The 14,323-nt window shown below is 38.6% G+C and overlaps 1 protein-coding gene and 1 non-coding gene across 2 annotated transcripts in view; one reads left to right on the forward strand and one right to left on the reverse strand.

Annotated features, from left to right (window-relative positions):
- Positions 1-14,323, forward strand: part of LOC145498797 (uncharacterized) — a 309,169-nt gene that overhangs the window by 29,147 nt on the left and 265,699 nt on the right. The window contains exon 2 of the mRNA XM_081478745.1: positions 10,227-12,238. Coding sequence (XP_081334871.1) covers positions 10,227-12,238 — 2,012 coding nt within the window. The remainder of the gene's footprint in view (positions 1-10,226; positions 12,239-14,323) is intronic.
- On the reverse strand, positions 2,119-2,191 carry Trnat-ggu (transfer RNA threonine (anticodon GGU)). The gene has a single exon. It is a non-coding gene; the product is annotated as a tRNA-Thr (tRNA).

A 14,323-nucleotide genomic window follows, 5' to 3' on the forward strand; every position in this document is an offset into this window, starting at 1 on the left:
AAAGATTATTCGCTCTCCAAAGGAGATATGACTCTTGAAAAGGGTTTAAGATCGAAACACGGCAAAGATGTCAGTTCAGCTACACAATTTACACGGATCGCCACGACCAGCAAACAAACTTCGGACAATTTCTGCCAGCATGTACAAAGTAATAACCATAAGTTGTAAAAAGACCTCGAAAATTCCATGCAAACAACTTCTCCATCAATGCGAAGGCAGTTGTTCTTCATTCTTGAACCAAAATGGTTTAAACTCGCAACTTGCGATAGGATGAGGAGGATACTCAACGAAGCAACTTGAATAGTAGATATCTAAGCGGAACTCTTGTGCTAAAATATCCTGATTCTTTAATTTGCTTTTATTGTGTCAATTACGCGTTTTCGTAAAGTACAATTTGATACTGTGGTACGAAGCCCGAGTAAACGCTCTTAGAGCCTCTAGTTTTCAGAGGAAAAAGTCCTGTTACTGACGCGTGTTAGTTTTGGTTTCACTCTTTTGACTCACCAAAACTAGTGAGTATAAAACGAGTATAGCTTTGTTATTCATAGTAGGCTTATAATCATCTATTAAACTGTTTTCATTCGATCTACTTTTTCAACACGAAGAAAGAACTCAGACCAAAATTTTGATCCTGCTTTGGAAACTTTATGTTAACAATCAGACCCAGTTTCTAATCATATTTACTGTATGACGATGTTGTGACCATAGATGAAGCGCGATTGAGAAGTCGAAAACGCGTCCTTCGCGTCTCATCAGAGATTACAATTAAGGTATATTAATGTGTTCAGTTATATTTATGTTTTCAGAGTGATTTGCTGGTATTCATCATGCATCCCGTCCCTCAATAGGGATCTTACGCAAAACACGACGGCAACGGCAACGAGAACGTCACCAAACAAAAGGTTTAATCAGCAAACCTGGCTGAATGGCTGTGCTCGCGCGTTATAATTCTTGATACATTGCTTTGCCGTCCTCTGCAAATCAACATCGTGAAATGACCAAATTCTGCGTTGTCTGGAGAACGCGAACCACAACGGCTAATTTTTCGTATTTCTATTTGGAACTGAACGCATTTGTAGCATATTCAGTAGGGGTAAGTTTTAATACCGACAGACACACTGGATAGATAATAATAATTTAATAATAATAATTTATTGATTTATGGTGCGCTTTTTAACATACCAGGTGATCAAAAGCGCATTACAACAATAAATAACCTAAAACTATACAAGTATTAAAAATGTACAATAAAATTTAAAAATAAGAAGAAGAAGAAGAAGAAAAAAAAAAATCTAATAAATAAACGAGAAAATTAATTCCAAAGTAAAATAGAAACACATTTTTTTTTTACCAGGCGTCGTCCTCGCCGTCGCCGTCGTATATGCCAAAGGTCCCTGATATCAAATTTATCCCGCATTTTCTGGTTAAAATGAGCACATCATGTCTTCTCAAGCCAGGACAGGATATTTTATCCTGAATCCCGCATTCCGCATCCCGCCTGACTTATCTCGCCTCCCAACAACCTAATATGTCGACATTCCGCGTCGAAATGAATCTTCCATGCATGACGAGATATGATAATCAGTGTTTTCTCGAAACTGATCGAGAACCCTTCAAGCGGTTTTCGTAGTTTCACTTTCCAAAGCAAGTTCCGCCGTGGTAAGTACAGCTCAAGCTAACTTTGCATCGTCTGGTTTCTATCTTAACCAGTAAGAATAATATATAGCTCGACTATAATAGCCATGACATTCAGGCAATCATAAAATGATGATCAATTTCAAGCTCCGTCGCTTGCTAGTAAACAACAAAGTTTTTGGCTCTGTTATTTCTAATGTTTGTTACCATGGGAAAACGAGAGTTTGAAATCGATCAAATCGTACAAAGTGCTTTAGTACTTTATAGAGTGAAAACTGACGAAAAGTTAATTCACGATCTTCCATATTTTGCAACAGAATGATGTCAAAAGTAGCTTTCATCAGTTTTCTTATCTCTCTTCAGAGCAAGTCATTCTGTCTGTGACAGGAACCAGCGTGGAATGTAAATTTTGAAAGTGAAGAATGATCATCGCAGTAAATTTTCCAATTTAAGCAATTGGAAAGAAGAAGCCTGAAAAAATCAGGGCTTCAACGGGATTCGAACCCGTGACCTCCGCGATACCGGCGCGATGCTCTACCAACTGAGCTATGAAGCCACACATTGGGAGCGAGGTCAATTTATTGAGTTCATATCTTCCCGTGAGTAGTGAAATGATGTGAAGTTTATATGAAACTACTCACGGGAAGATATGAACTCAATAAATTGACCTCGCTCCCAATGTGTGGCTTCATAGTTCAGTTGGTAGAGCATCGCGCCGGTATCGCGGAGGTCACGGGTTCGAATCCCGTTGAAGCCCTGATTTTTTCAGGCTTCTTCTTTCCAATTGCTTAAATTGGAAAATTTACTGGGATGATCATTCTTTACTTTCATCTACAACCGCAGTTCATATATGAATTATTTCATATAAACTTCACAATGTAAATTTTATAAATCAGCCAACACAGAGTTTAATACTAAACTGGAGTGGTTTTTAAGCCCGAGAAACTTCAAAAGAACAAACAAAGATGCCAAGATTTATACTGAAAGGTCCAGGACTGTGAACAATCTTTCGTTTTTCGATCATACACAGTGCGTTAATTACATAAGCATAACATTTCTGTTGGTTAATCAATAAGACAGAACGGAGTTAACATTGGCTTACTGTGTTTTATGCATGGTTAAGCCGAAGAACGAGCAACATACAACAAAGAACTTTGTTTAGCTTGATAATTAGGTCACTGATTATTAAAAACCCAGTATACTTTGAAAGCTATTAGACTTTACTGTCTATTTAACAAAGCATGCAGATAGGAGAAAAATGTAAATGTATTTCTTCAGTCACTAAGTAACTGTGAATTGCTGTTTTTCACCCCACATCCCGTCCCTCAATATCAAATTTATCCCGCATTTCCTGGTTGAAATGAGAACATGCTTCTCAGGCCGAGATATTTTCATCCCGAATCCCACATCCCGCATCCTGCCTGGATTTTCAGCTTTTCCCGCATCCCGCCAAGGTTATGTTTTCAAACTCCAGAAACTTTAAAAATACATCCTCCATGCATGACGTATTATGATGATCCGTGTTTCCTTGAAATATCTAGAACCCCTCAAGCGATTTTTGTAGTGGCACTTTCCAAAGCAAGTTCCGCCTTGGTAAGTACAGCTCTAGTTAACTTTGTATCGTCTGGTTTTTGTCTTAACCAGTTAGATTAATGTATAGCTCGATTATGATGGCCACGACATTCAGACAGTCATAAAGTGATGATTAATTGCAAGCTGCATCGTTTGCCTTTACATAGCAAAGCATCGTTAATCTATAAGACAGAACTGAGTTAAAACCTATTGTGTTTTACGCAGAGTTGAGGCAAAGAGCGAACAACAAGGAACTTTGTCTAGCTTGATAACCATTTCGCTGATTGTTAGCCATGGTCACAGACCCAATATGCTCTAAAAGCTATTAGACTTTACCGTCAGTGTTTAGCAAGGAATGGGAATAGAAAAAATGTAACTCGCTTTCGAATGTTTCATTTGATTGTTTGCCGAACGTTTGAAACTTATTTCAATTTTAATTTGTTTTGGCCTCCTATTGTCTTGCAGGGAAACTCCCTCACTGCTGTTTCAGTTTCTATTACTTTAGGTTCCACTTTTATCAGAAGACTGACAAACTGAACACGGTAAGTTTATAAACTGTAAGCTATTTGTGACTAGTAGCGTGCACATACCTAAGATCTAATCAAAGATTATAAATGCGTTCGACGCCGTCACTAATATATATACTTTAAATGATTTCACTTGCTGACTTTCAAACTCTGGCTATTATTAAAATCAACATTTTTCATTAGCAATCGAGGTTTTACAGACAGATATATTTTTATTTTGAGATCCGCCGTATAAAATACGATTTGTTGATACGTTGCGTCACGGCGCCTGTTTCCGTAGACTCACAAAAATATTTACATAAGCCTTCTAATTTCGCGCTACAGATTTTCACATTAACTGGTAATCGGTTTCAGCGTCAAAGCTAATTTTTAAAACTGTTTTTTTAACGTACATTATTTTAAGCTTGAAGCACAAATGTAAGCAAACATTTGCAATCGCGAACTGGTTTATCGTAAACATTCGAAGGAGCGATTATCGCGTCTAAGAAACTAATAGGTCCGCACTGCGTACTTGTGTGTGCGTAACGTCCTTTTTTCTTTTTTTTTTTTTTTTAATTTTACGGGTTGAGGAAATTAAACTGGGATGCTTATTGGAAACGAGCGTCTTCATCGGGATAGTGTGCTGTTCCCTTTCTTTCTCGGTTTTTTTTTTTTTTTACCTCCCGATCCCTACCACGTCCCCGTTTACGCCCGCAACATGGGGTATATTTGTTGGTATGTTTAGATAATAGCTAGTCTACTTACGTTAGTCCGTTAGCGCCACTATTACGTCACGTTGTATCGTTTCGTGCATGCTCTAATTCCCAGAAAATGACGATCGAATCAATGACATCAAAAATTGTAGGGTCTAGATTTTCCTCCACATCAGTCGTTTGCCCTATATACACTTTGCAGCACATCATTTGTGTCAACCAAAGCATAACCTCATAATTCCACATTTTTTATTGGGTAACGACATGTTTCAATTTTGGCATGAGAATTAACGTCTTGGCTCAGAGAATTGTCGCAAATTCTCGACAATACGACATCGTCGTCCGTAATTGAGGCCACGCACGTCATATTCATAACTGATCCTTAAAATGTGATAAGACTTCCTGTGCATTCACGAAATGGTTATGAAAGCCGATTCTCGACCGGTATTGTTCGTATACTAACTTTTGGTCTTGTAAAAGCAACAACAGGGTGTCTGTTAACCCTATTCAAGTGTATTTCTAACAATTCAAGTACAATGCAAGTGCAATACAGTCATTTTTAGTTTCTGACAATCCCTGACAATATGCTTAACTTTGAGATGCTTCCTACATCAATCAGTTCAAGCCCATATAAATGTTGGCTAGCGAAATTACAATGACTCCCTTCGCTCTATTGGGCAACCCGCGCCGAACATTCAGGCCGATAAATTTTAGCTCGCGAAAGCGTACCAGCCCCTGTGCAACCTGCACTAACCACATCAAACTACAGCCAATGAAACACAGCTGTTCCCACGGTAAACATCCCAAAGCCACGGCGATTCAAAGTCGTGTTCATGAACATACAAAATAAACTATAAACCACGAGGTAGTCTTTAGATGCTCAGACTTGCTAACACCACAACGAAAACCTTGAGGTGTGTGATAGTCTTTGCGCATATGACGTGTGACGTCATTCAAAATGGCGCAGAAAATGCAGACGTTCGAAGAGAAAATGTCTAAATAGGTCACCCTGAAACAACAGTATACCCAAGATTATGAACTGCGTCCTGCGAACGCAAAAAAACTTCAGCTTTGTCATTCATATTCCCACGATATCAAATTTATCTCGAATTTCCTGGTTGAAATGAGCACCTGCTGCTCAGGCCACATCCCGCCTACTTATTTTCAGCTTTTCTCGCCTCCCGCAAAGCTTATGTTTTGACACTCTAAAACCTTCGACATACATCCGTCCATGCATGATGTAGTATGATAATCTGTGTTTCATCGAAATATCTAGAACTCCCTCAAGCGGTTTTCGTAGTTTCACTTTAAAAAGCTAAGTTTCGCCGTGGTTAGTACAGCTCTTCAGTGCTAACTTTCCATCGTCTGGTTTCTATCTTAACCAGTTAGAATAATATATAGCTCGATTACGATAGCGACCATATTCCGACAATCATAAAGAGGGGATTAACTGCAGGCTCTACCGCTTTCTAGTAGATAACAAAGTTTTTGGCTCTGTCAGATCTGATGTCTGTTACCATGGGAAAACGAAAGTATGAATTCGCCCAAATCGCACAAAGTATATTATAAAGTGCAAACTGACGAAAAGTTAATTCACGGTCTTCCATATTTTACAACAGATCGATGGTAAAAGCAGCTTTCACGAGAGATTCATGCGATTTATGCTGGATGGTCTAGGACTGTGAAAAATCTTTCGCTTTGCGATCATGAACAGTTCATTTAAAATTACTTAAGCGAAACAGTTAAGTTGGTTAACCAATAAGTCAGAACTGAGTTAACACCTATAGTGTTTTATGCACGGTTAAACCAAACAGCGAAGAACAACAGACAACAAAGAAATTTTTCTAGCTTGATAACCATTATACTGATTATTAGATATGGTCAAACAATCAATGTACTTTGAAAGCTATTAGACTTAACGGTCAGTATTTGACAAAGAATGCACATAGGAAAGACAAAATGTAACATACTTTCGAATGTTTTTATTTAATTGTTTTGCTCAACGTTTAAAACATATTTCAATTTTAAATTGTTTTGATTTCCTATTGGACCTCTTATTGTCTTGCAGGAAAACCCCCCAGTGTTGTTTCAGTTTCTATCACTCTTGTTTCACTTTCATCAGAAGACCGAGAAACTGAACACGGTAAGTTTATAAACTGTAAGCTGTCTGTGCATGACTGATGAAGTTGAGTGCGCGTATAATAAGTACAGCTGATTTTCAATACTTTAAATTTACACTGGGAGAGGTTTGCATGAATCGCGTGGCTGATTTTCTTTTTCTTGTAAGAGCTATTAGTGAGTCACGCGAAAATTACGTCACGCGAATAATTGTTTGGAAGCATCGTTTGCGCAGTAATAATTTGCTAAACTTTTCCTCCTCTTCTACTTTTCAGAGGAAAAGGTCCTGTTATTGACGCGTAGTCATTTTGGTTTCATTGTGGTCGACTCACCAAAACCAGTGAGTATAAATCACTATTTTAACAGCTTTGTTACCCATAGTAGACTGAAATCATTAAGTAAACTGTTTGCAGTCGATCTAATTTTTGAATGCAAAGAAAGAACCTGGGAGAATTTGTTGCCGTAGCATCGACCGTAATCAGGAACTACTTTTAACTTTAACGTCATGTCATTAAAGACTAATTTGAACCAGTTATAGTTAATGACGCTGGTGTGACCGAAACGCGATTGGAAAACTTTTAAGGAAAACGACCACTTTTTTAAGTTTAAAAAACATGTTTCGACAGAACTTCTGTCATCTTCAGTTGAATGAATGATTACAAAGCAAGTTGAATAATAAGTAGGCAAAAATGCTAATTAAGACAAATAGTAACAACAGAACGTGAAAAGGTGTAAATTAAAAGGATAATTTTAGATTTACATGGTGTAATTGCTGATTGAGGCAAGGTAGTTCTTTTTGAATATGGATAGCCTCCTTTATCTTGAGCTGAAAGCTGGTAGTGGCGTGATCTAAAATATGAAAGCAGTCTATAGAACACAATGAGCGACAACGTTCAGAATTCTGAAGATGTTTGAAGATGTGAGAGGCCTTATCAACGGCTAAGTGCTCACGTACGCGTGTGGAAAAATGTCGGGAGGTTTCGCCGACATAACAGGCATTACAGCTGTAATGCCTGTTATGTCGGCGAAACCTCCCGACATTTTTCCACACGCGTACGTGAGCACTTAGCCGTTGATAAGGCCTCTCACATCTTCAAACATCTTCAGAATTCTGAACGTTGTCGCTCATTGTGTTCTATAGACTGCTTTCATATTTTAGATCACGCCACTACCAGCTTTCAGCTCAAGATAAAGGAGGCTATCCATATTCAAAAAGAACTACCTTGCCTCAATCAGCAATTACACCATGTAAATCTAAAATTATCCTTTTAATTTACACCTTTTCACGTTCTGTTGTTACTATTTGTCTTAATTAGCATTTTTGCCTACTTATTATTCAACTTGCTTTGTAATCATTCATTCAACTGAAGATGACAGAAGTTCTGTCGAAACATGTTTTTTAAACTTAAAAAAGTGGTCGTTTTCCTTAAAATCTTTACATGTCTGCTGCTATCTAGACCGATTGGAAAACTGTTTTACAAACTCATTAGTGTTTCCAAACACTCCCGAAAGGTAAATTTACTTCTCCAGGCATTGAGTAACTGAGATTTGCTGTTTTTTATCCCACATCCCGCCGCTCAATATCAAATTTATCCCACATTTCCTGGTTGAAATGAGCACATGCTGCTCAGGCCAAGATATTTTTATCCCGAATCCTACATCCCACATTCCACATCCCGCCATGATTTTCAGCTTATCTTGCATATTCCGCCAAGTTTACGCCAACTTCAAAATAGATCTTCCATGCATGACGTATTAGGATAATCAGTGTTTTCTCGAGATATCGAGAACCCATCAAGTGGTTTTCGTAGTTTCACTTTGCATCGTCTGGTGTCTTAACCAGTTAGAATAATATAGAGCTCAATTATGATAGCCACGACCTTCAGACAATCATGCAGTGATAATAAATCCCAAACTCAATTGTTTGCTGTGACAAAGAGAAAGTTTTTACTTCTGTCAATTGATATTGTTAACATGAGACGGCGGCAGAAGGAACTCAATGAAATCGTGCAAAGTAACTTATGAAATGAGCACTCGCATATAACAAATATGAAGAATTACAACAGAACGATGGCAAAAGCCCGTCGTCTTTATGTGTCGTATTTGTCTTGTGAGCAATTCAGTTAGTTTCTATGAAAGGAAGGCGAGGAATGTAAACTTTGTTCATTAATCAACTCATAGTTAGTAGAGGGGCATATAGTTTTTAAACTTGACAAACTTCAAAAGAGCAAACAAAGATGCCACGATTTATGTTGGAAGGTCCACACAGTAAACAGTCTTTCGTTTTGAGATTATATATAATAGACATAAACCACGTAACCGAAACTTTTCAGTTGAATTATATAGTCTGTGAAACAGAAATAATTACCTATTGTGTTTAAAGCACGGCCAAGACCGAAATGAAAACAAAAACATACAACAAAGGACTTTGTTGGGCTTAATAATCATTTCAATCTATTAACTATAGTCAACAACGCAATATGCTTTAAAAGGCATTGGATTTTGCCATCAGTAATTAATTCCACTATCTAATTTGCATTTGTTTTTGCTCTTCAGTCTCTATCACTTTTGATTTAATTTCGTCCAAGGATCGAGAGACTGAACACAGTAAGCTTGTAAACTTTAAGCTGTTCGTGACTGATACCGTTTCATACACATATAACGTGTATTTGAAAGCGATGTTTAATAGTTTCAATTTACACTGAAAGAGATTTTTCATGAATCGCGTGACTGATTTTCTTCAGTTTTCGAGTGCTGTAAGTCATGCGAAGAAATAAATCAAACGAATTCTTGTTTGGAGGTACCGTTGTGGAGTGAAAATCTTCTTAACTTTTCCCTCTTAACAATTTTTACAGGAAATATTATCGTTGTCGGCGCATATTGGTTTTTGTTCCATTCTAGTGCAGAAGTGGTGAGTGCAAATCAGATTCAGCTTTGTTATTCATATTGGACTGAAATCACCACGTTAACTGTTCACAGTCGCTCTGCACTTTCGAGGAAAAAAAGGGGGACTTCCGCGAGCTCAATGATTGGAGAAAACGGGAAACATTAAACAGTTAAATTATCACCGTCATTTGAGTAGAGTAGCCAGAACTGGAATTAGCAGTCGCACACCAGATACATAGTTTTATTATATATTTTTAAAAAATATGAATGTGACTGAGCTCGGCTATGTTCAGTGTGTTTTTCTTTTACTGATCGGACGCAATCTGCTCGGCGACATTTTTATTAATAGGCTAGAGTAGAGATTTTGAAGGACTCAACACTGATAAAATAATTTTGGGATCGATAAAGAGTCACAAAAATACGTAACTAAAAAAAAGGACTAGTAAGCAGCCTGAACTTTAACGGTGATTTTTGCCGGAAAAAAAAGAAAAACGAAAAGGCAAATGCAACTCTAAGAAAAAAACGCATTGCCCTGACATGATCAACCCGACGGTTTTCACGCACGCCAAAACAACTAACTGCATTCAACCAACGGCCTCGTATTTTCATCAGTTTTCTGTTTTATTTAGATTGGGACTATTTCTGCTCCCCTATGACAAAATGCAAGTCCATAACAGGACTACCCCCAGCTTTGAATTCGCCAATACCCACTTAGACAACCAGGTTGAAAGACGTATAAAAATATATTATTACTCGAAATAGCTACAAATCTTGATTCGTGTTATCCGCTTGACAGGGCCTATAGAGAGGGACGCCATGGGCATCATAACAGACATTTTACAAGCCATCTCTATTGGCTTGGTTGTTGCTACTTTCCTTCTTAACACTGATCGTGGTCTAAAGGCCATTGAGGTCTGCCAAGAATGTTTGATCTGCCTAAATAACGAAGTACTAAAAGCGGGAGAACTTTCCAATTTATTCAACATTTACATTTATCAAACTTTTTTCAATGCGTATTGTCATATCCCTGATTATACAAAAGCCTTAATCTACGGCAGGGAACTTCTTGAAATTTACCGCAAGTGTAGTAAAAAAGACGAGGAAAGGAATCTAACAATAACAATGGCTAAAATATCTAAACAGCAATATCGATACAAAGAAGCAAAGGAACTTTATGAGAAAGCCATAAAAATCATGAAGGAAATGGGTCAGAAAAAGGGAGAAGCCACTTCGTACGGAAACTTGGGAACTCTGTCCTTTTCTCTTTGCAAATATGACAAAGCGAAAGAATATCTTGAGAAAGCACTTGCCATCAGAATACAAATTGGCGACAAAGAAGGAGAAGCAGCAGATTACGGAAACTTAGGAACTGTGCTTAAATCTCTTGGTGAATATCACAAAGCCAAAGAATATCTTGAGAAAGCACTTGCCATCAAAATACAAATTGGTGACAAAAAAGGAGAAGCAGCAGTTTACGGAAACTTAGGAACTGTGTTTCAATCTCTTGGTGAATATCACAAAGCCAAAGAATATCTTGAGAAAGCACTTGCCATTACAATACAAATTGGTGACAAAGAAGGAGAAGCAGCAGATTACGGAAACTTAGGAACTGTGTTTGAATCTCTTGGTGAATATCACAAAGCCAAAGAATATCTTGAGAAAGCACTTGCCATTAGAATACAAATTGGTCACAAACAAGGAGAAGCAGCAGATTACGGAAACTTAGGAACTTTGTTTCACTGTCTTGGTGAATATCACAAAGCCAAAGAATATCTTGAGAAAGCACTTGCCATTACAATACAAATTGGTGACAAAGAAGGAGAAGCAGCAGATTACGGAAACTTAGGAACTGTGTTTAAATCTCTTGGTGAATATCACAAAGCCAAAGAATATCTTGAGAAAGCACTTGCCATTGCAATACAAATTGGTGACAAAGAAGGAGAAGCAGCAGATTACGGAAACTTAGGAACTGTGTTTGAATCGCTTGGTGAATATCACAAAGCCAAAGAATATCTTGAGAAAGCACTTGCCATCAAAATACAAATTGGTGACAAAAAAGGAGAAGCAGCAGTTTACGGAAACTTAGGAACTGTGTTTCAATCTCTTGGTGAATATCACAAAGCCAAAGAATATCTTGAGAAAGCACTTGCCATCAAAATACAAATTGGTGACAAAGAAGGAGAAGCAGCAGATTACGGAAACTTAGGAACTGTGTTTCACTCTCTTGGTGAATATGACAAGGCTAAAGAATATCTTGACAAAGCACTTGCCATTAGAATACAAATTGGTGACAAAGAAGGAGAAGCAGCAGATTACGGAAACTTAGGAACTGTGTTTTACTCTCTTGGTGAATATGACAAGGCTAAAGAATATCTTGAGAAAGCTATTGCCATCAAAATACAAATTGGTGATAAACGGGGAGAAGCCACTTCAAACGGAAACTTAGCAACTGTGTTTAAATCTCTTGGTGAATATCACAAAGCCAAAGAATATCTTGAGAAAGCACTTGCCATTACAATACAAATTGGTGACAAAGAAGGAGAAGCAGCAGATTACGGAAACTTAGGAACTGTGTTTCAATCTCTTGGTGAATATCACAAAGCCAAAGAATATCTTGAGAAAGCACTTGCCATTAGAATACAAATTGGTGACAAAGAAGGAGAAGCAGCAGATTACGGAAACTTAGGAGCATTGTATCAATCTCTTGGTGAATATGTCATGGCTGAAGATTATATTGAGAGGGCATTGTCAATTAGTCGAGACATTGAAGACTTAGGCAAAGAGTGCCAATGTCTTTGTAATCTTTCAGTGGTGAAGTTATGCCGATATAAGATCCAGGAAGCGTTTGACTGTCTGTTTTTGAGTATGAACAGAAGCGAAACTTTACGAAGTTTGTTAGGGGACAACGACGATTTTAAGGTATCGTCTTCAGATGATCGCGATTTTCTTTACCGGAATCTTAGTGCATTCCTTTGTTTTTCGGGAAATCCGAACCATGCCCTTTATGTTTTAGAGCTGGCTCGGGCTAGAGCATTAGCAGACTTGATGGCAACTCAGTATTCTCTTAAAAGCCAAATCTCAGCTGATCCGCAATCGTGGATTGGTATTGAAAATATTATGAAAAAAGAAAGTAACTCCTCTTGTCTGTACATTTCTTATTATAATAATGATCTGTCTTTCTGGATTCTCAAGACAAGAGGAATCATTCAGTTTCGAAGAATAACAGTGGACGAGAAACTAGTTGGTGCCGGACCAGTTGGCAAGTTACATGATTTCTTCGCAAAAAGCTTTCGGAGCTTTGCTATTTTATCCGAGGAAGATTGCGAAGATCGATCTTTAAGTGACGTTGAGAACCTCGCAGCATTGAGACTTATAGAGGAAGGAGATGAAGAAAGTCAAAACTCCGAATCGAGCGTTTCTTTGTACTACAGAGTGTTAATCCGTCCGGTAGCTGATCTACTTGAGGAGCCCGAGCTCATTGTTGTTCCTGATCGCTTCTTAAACCAAGTTCCATTTCCAGCGTTAACAGATGAAGGCGGGAGGCATTTATCAGAGAAATTCAGAATCCGCATCGTTCCTTCTTTGACGACTCTCAAGCTCCTTCAGGACAGTTCTGTATACTATCACAGTCAGACTGGTGCTCTGATAGTGAGGGATCCAGTTGTCGGTACGGTGCGTTACAAAGGAACGAAGAGGTGGGTTTCTAGGTTACCCTGTGCAGGAAATGAAGCAGTCAGGATTGGACGACTGCTAGGTGTTCAACCTTTGTTGGGACGGCAGGCAACAAAGCAGGCGGTACTTGACGGGCTACATTCAGTGAGTCTTATACATTTTGCAGCCCATGGTAATGCCGAAAGAGGAGAAATTGCACTTTCTCCAGTAGGACCTCCTAACAGGCTTCCAGAAGAAGAAGACTACCTATTGACGATGTCTGACATTGCAAACGTTTAACTGCGAGCTAAACTGGTGGTTCTTAGCTGCTGTCATAGTGCACGTGGGCAGATTAGAGCCGAAGGAGTCGTTGGGATCGCTCGAGCGTTCTTAGGATCCGGTGCACGGTCCGTTTTGGTGGCTCTATGGGCCATAAGTGACGAAGCAACAGAGCAGCTAATGTGTCGTTTCTACGAGCATCTTGTTTTTGGGGAGAGTGCCAGTGAATCTCTTCACCAGGCCATGAAATGGATGAGAGGTAACGGCTTTAACAACGTTCGCGATTGGGCGCCGTTTATGCTGATTGGAGATAACGTGACATTTGACTTTGGGATATAACGGTAAGTATTTTTTAGAAACAAAATGCTTTTTTGGCGGAGGGAGGGGAGGGCAAGCTAATAAACGTTAACGAAACTGTCGCCATTGCATGTCATAAGTTGCGAGATCCAAATCCTGCTAGACATGTCAACAACGGTTCTTGAAATCGTTTGCATTTAGAACACTCGCGCAACGATTTGATCTGTTGGTAGTTCTCTCGAAGCCTCGCCCTCGCCAATGAAGCGTGAGTGTTTATGCTAACCATGTAAATCATCAACTGGACAAACAATGTGATTTATAGACGCTTTTGTTTGATACTTTTCAGCAATAACCTCTAACAACTGAGTGCGCACTCTGATCATGAGTGTCTGTGTAGCCAAGGGTTATTTTCCTGTTCTTACAGAGACGCATGGTAACAGCTACGTTTCCAGGCTTTTAAGCGTTGTAATTTAAGATTGCGCTCACATGCATCAGATAAACACTGTTTACATTCGTTGCCACTTTTTCTCCGTGTGAGACGTCCTTCGAATACAAACAATTTTGAATCAAATGGACGAGTTAGGTTTTTCAAGAAATAACTTCGTGGGAAGTCTTATGAACGAGCTAGAAAGGAAAGTAATAGCTAGAGATCAGAAAGTGAGTAGC

This window comes from Orbicella franksi, chromosome 1, assembly GCF_964199315.1.
Source record: "Orbicella franksi chromosome 1, jaOrbFran1.1, whole genome shotgun sequence".
NCBI lineage: Eukaryota > Metazoa > Cnidaria > Anthozoa > Scleractinia > Merulinidae > Orbicella > Orbicella franksi.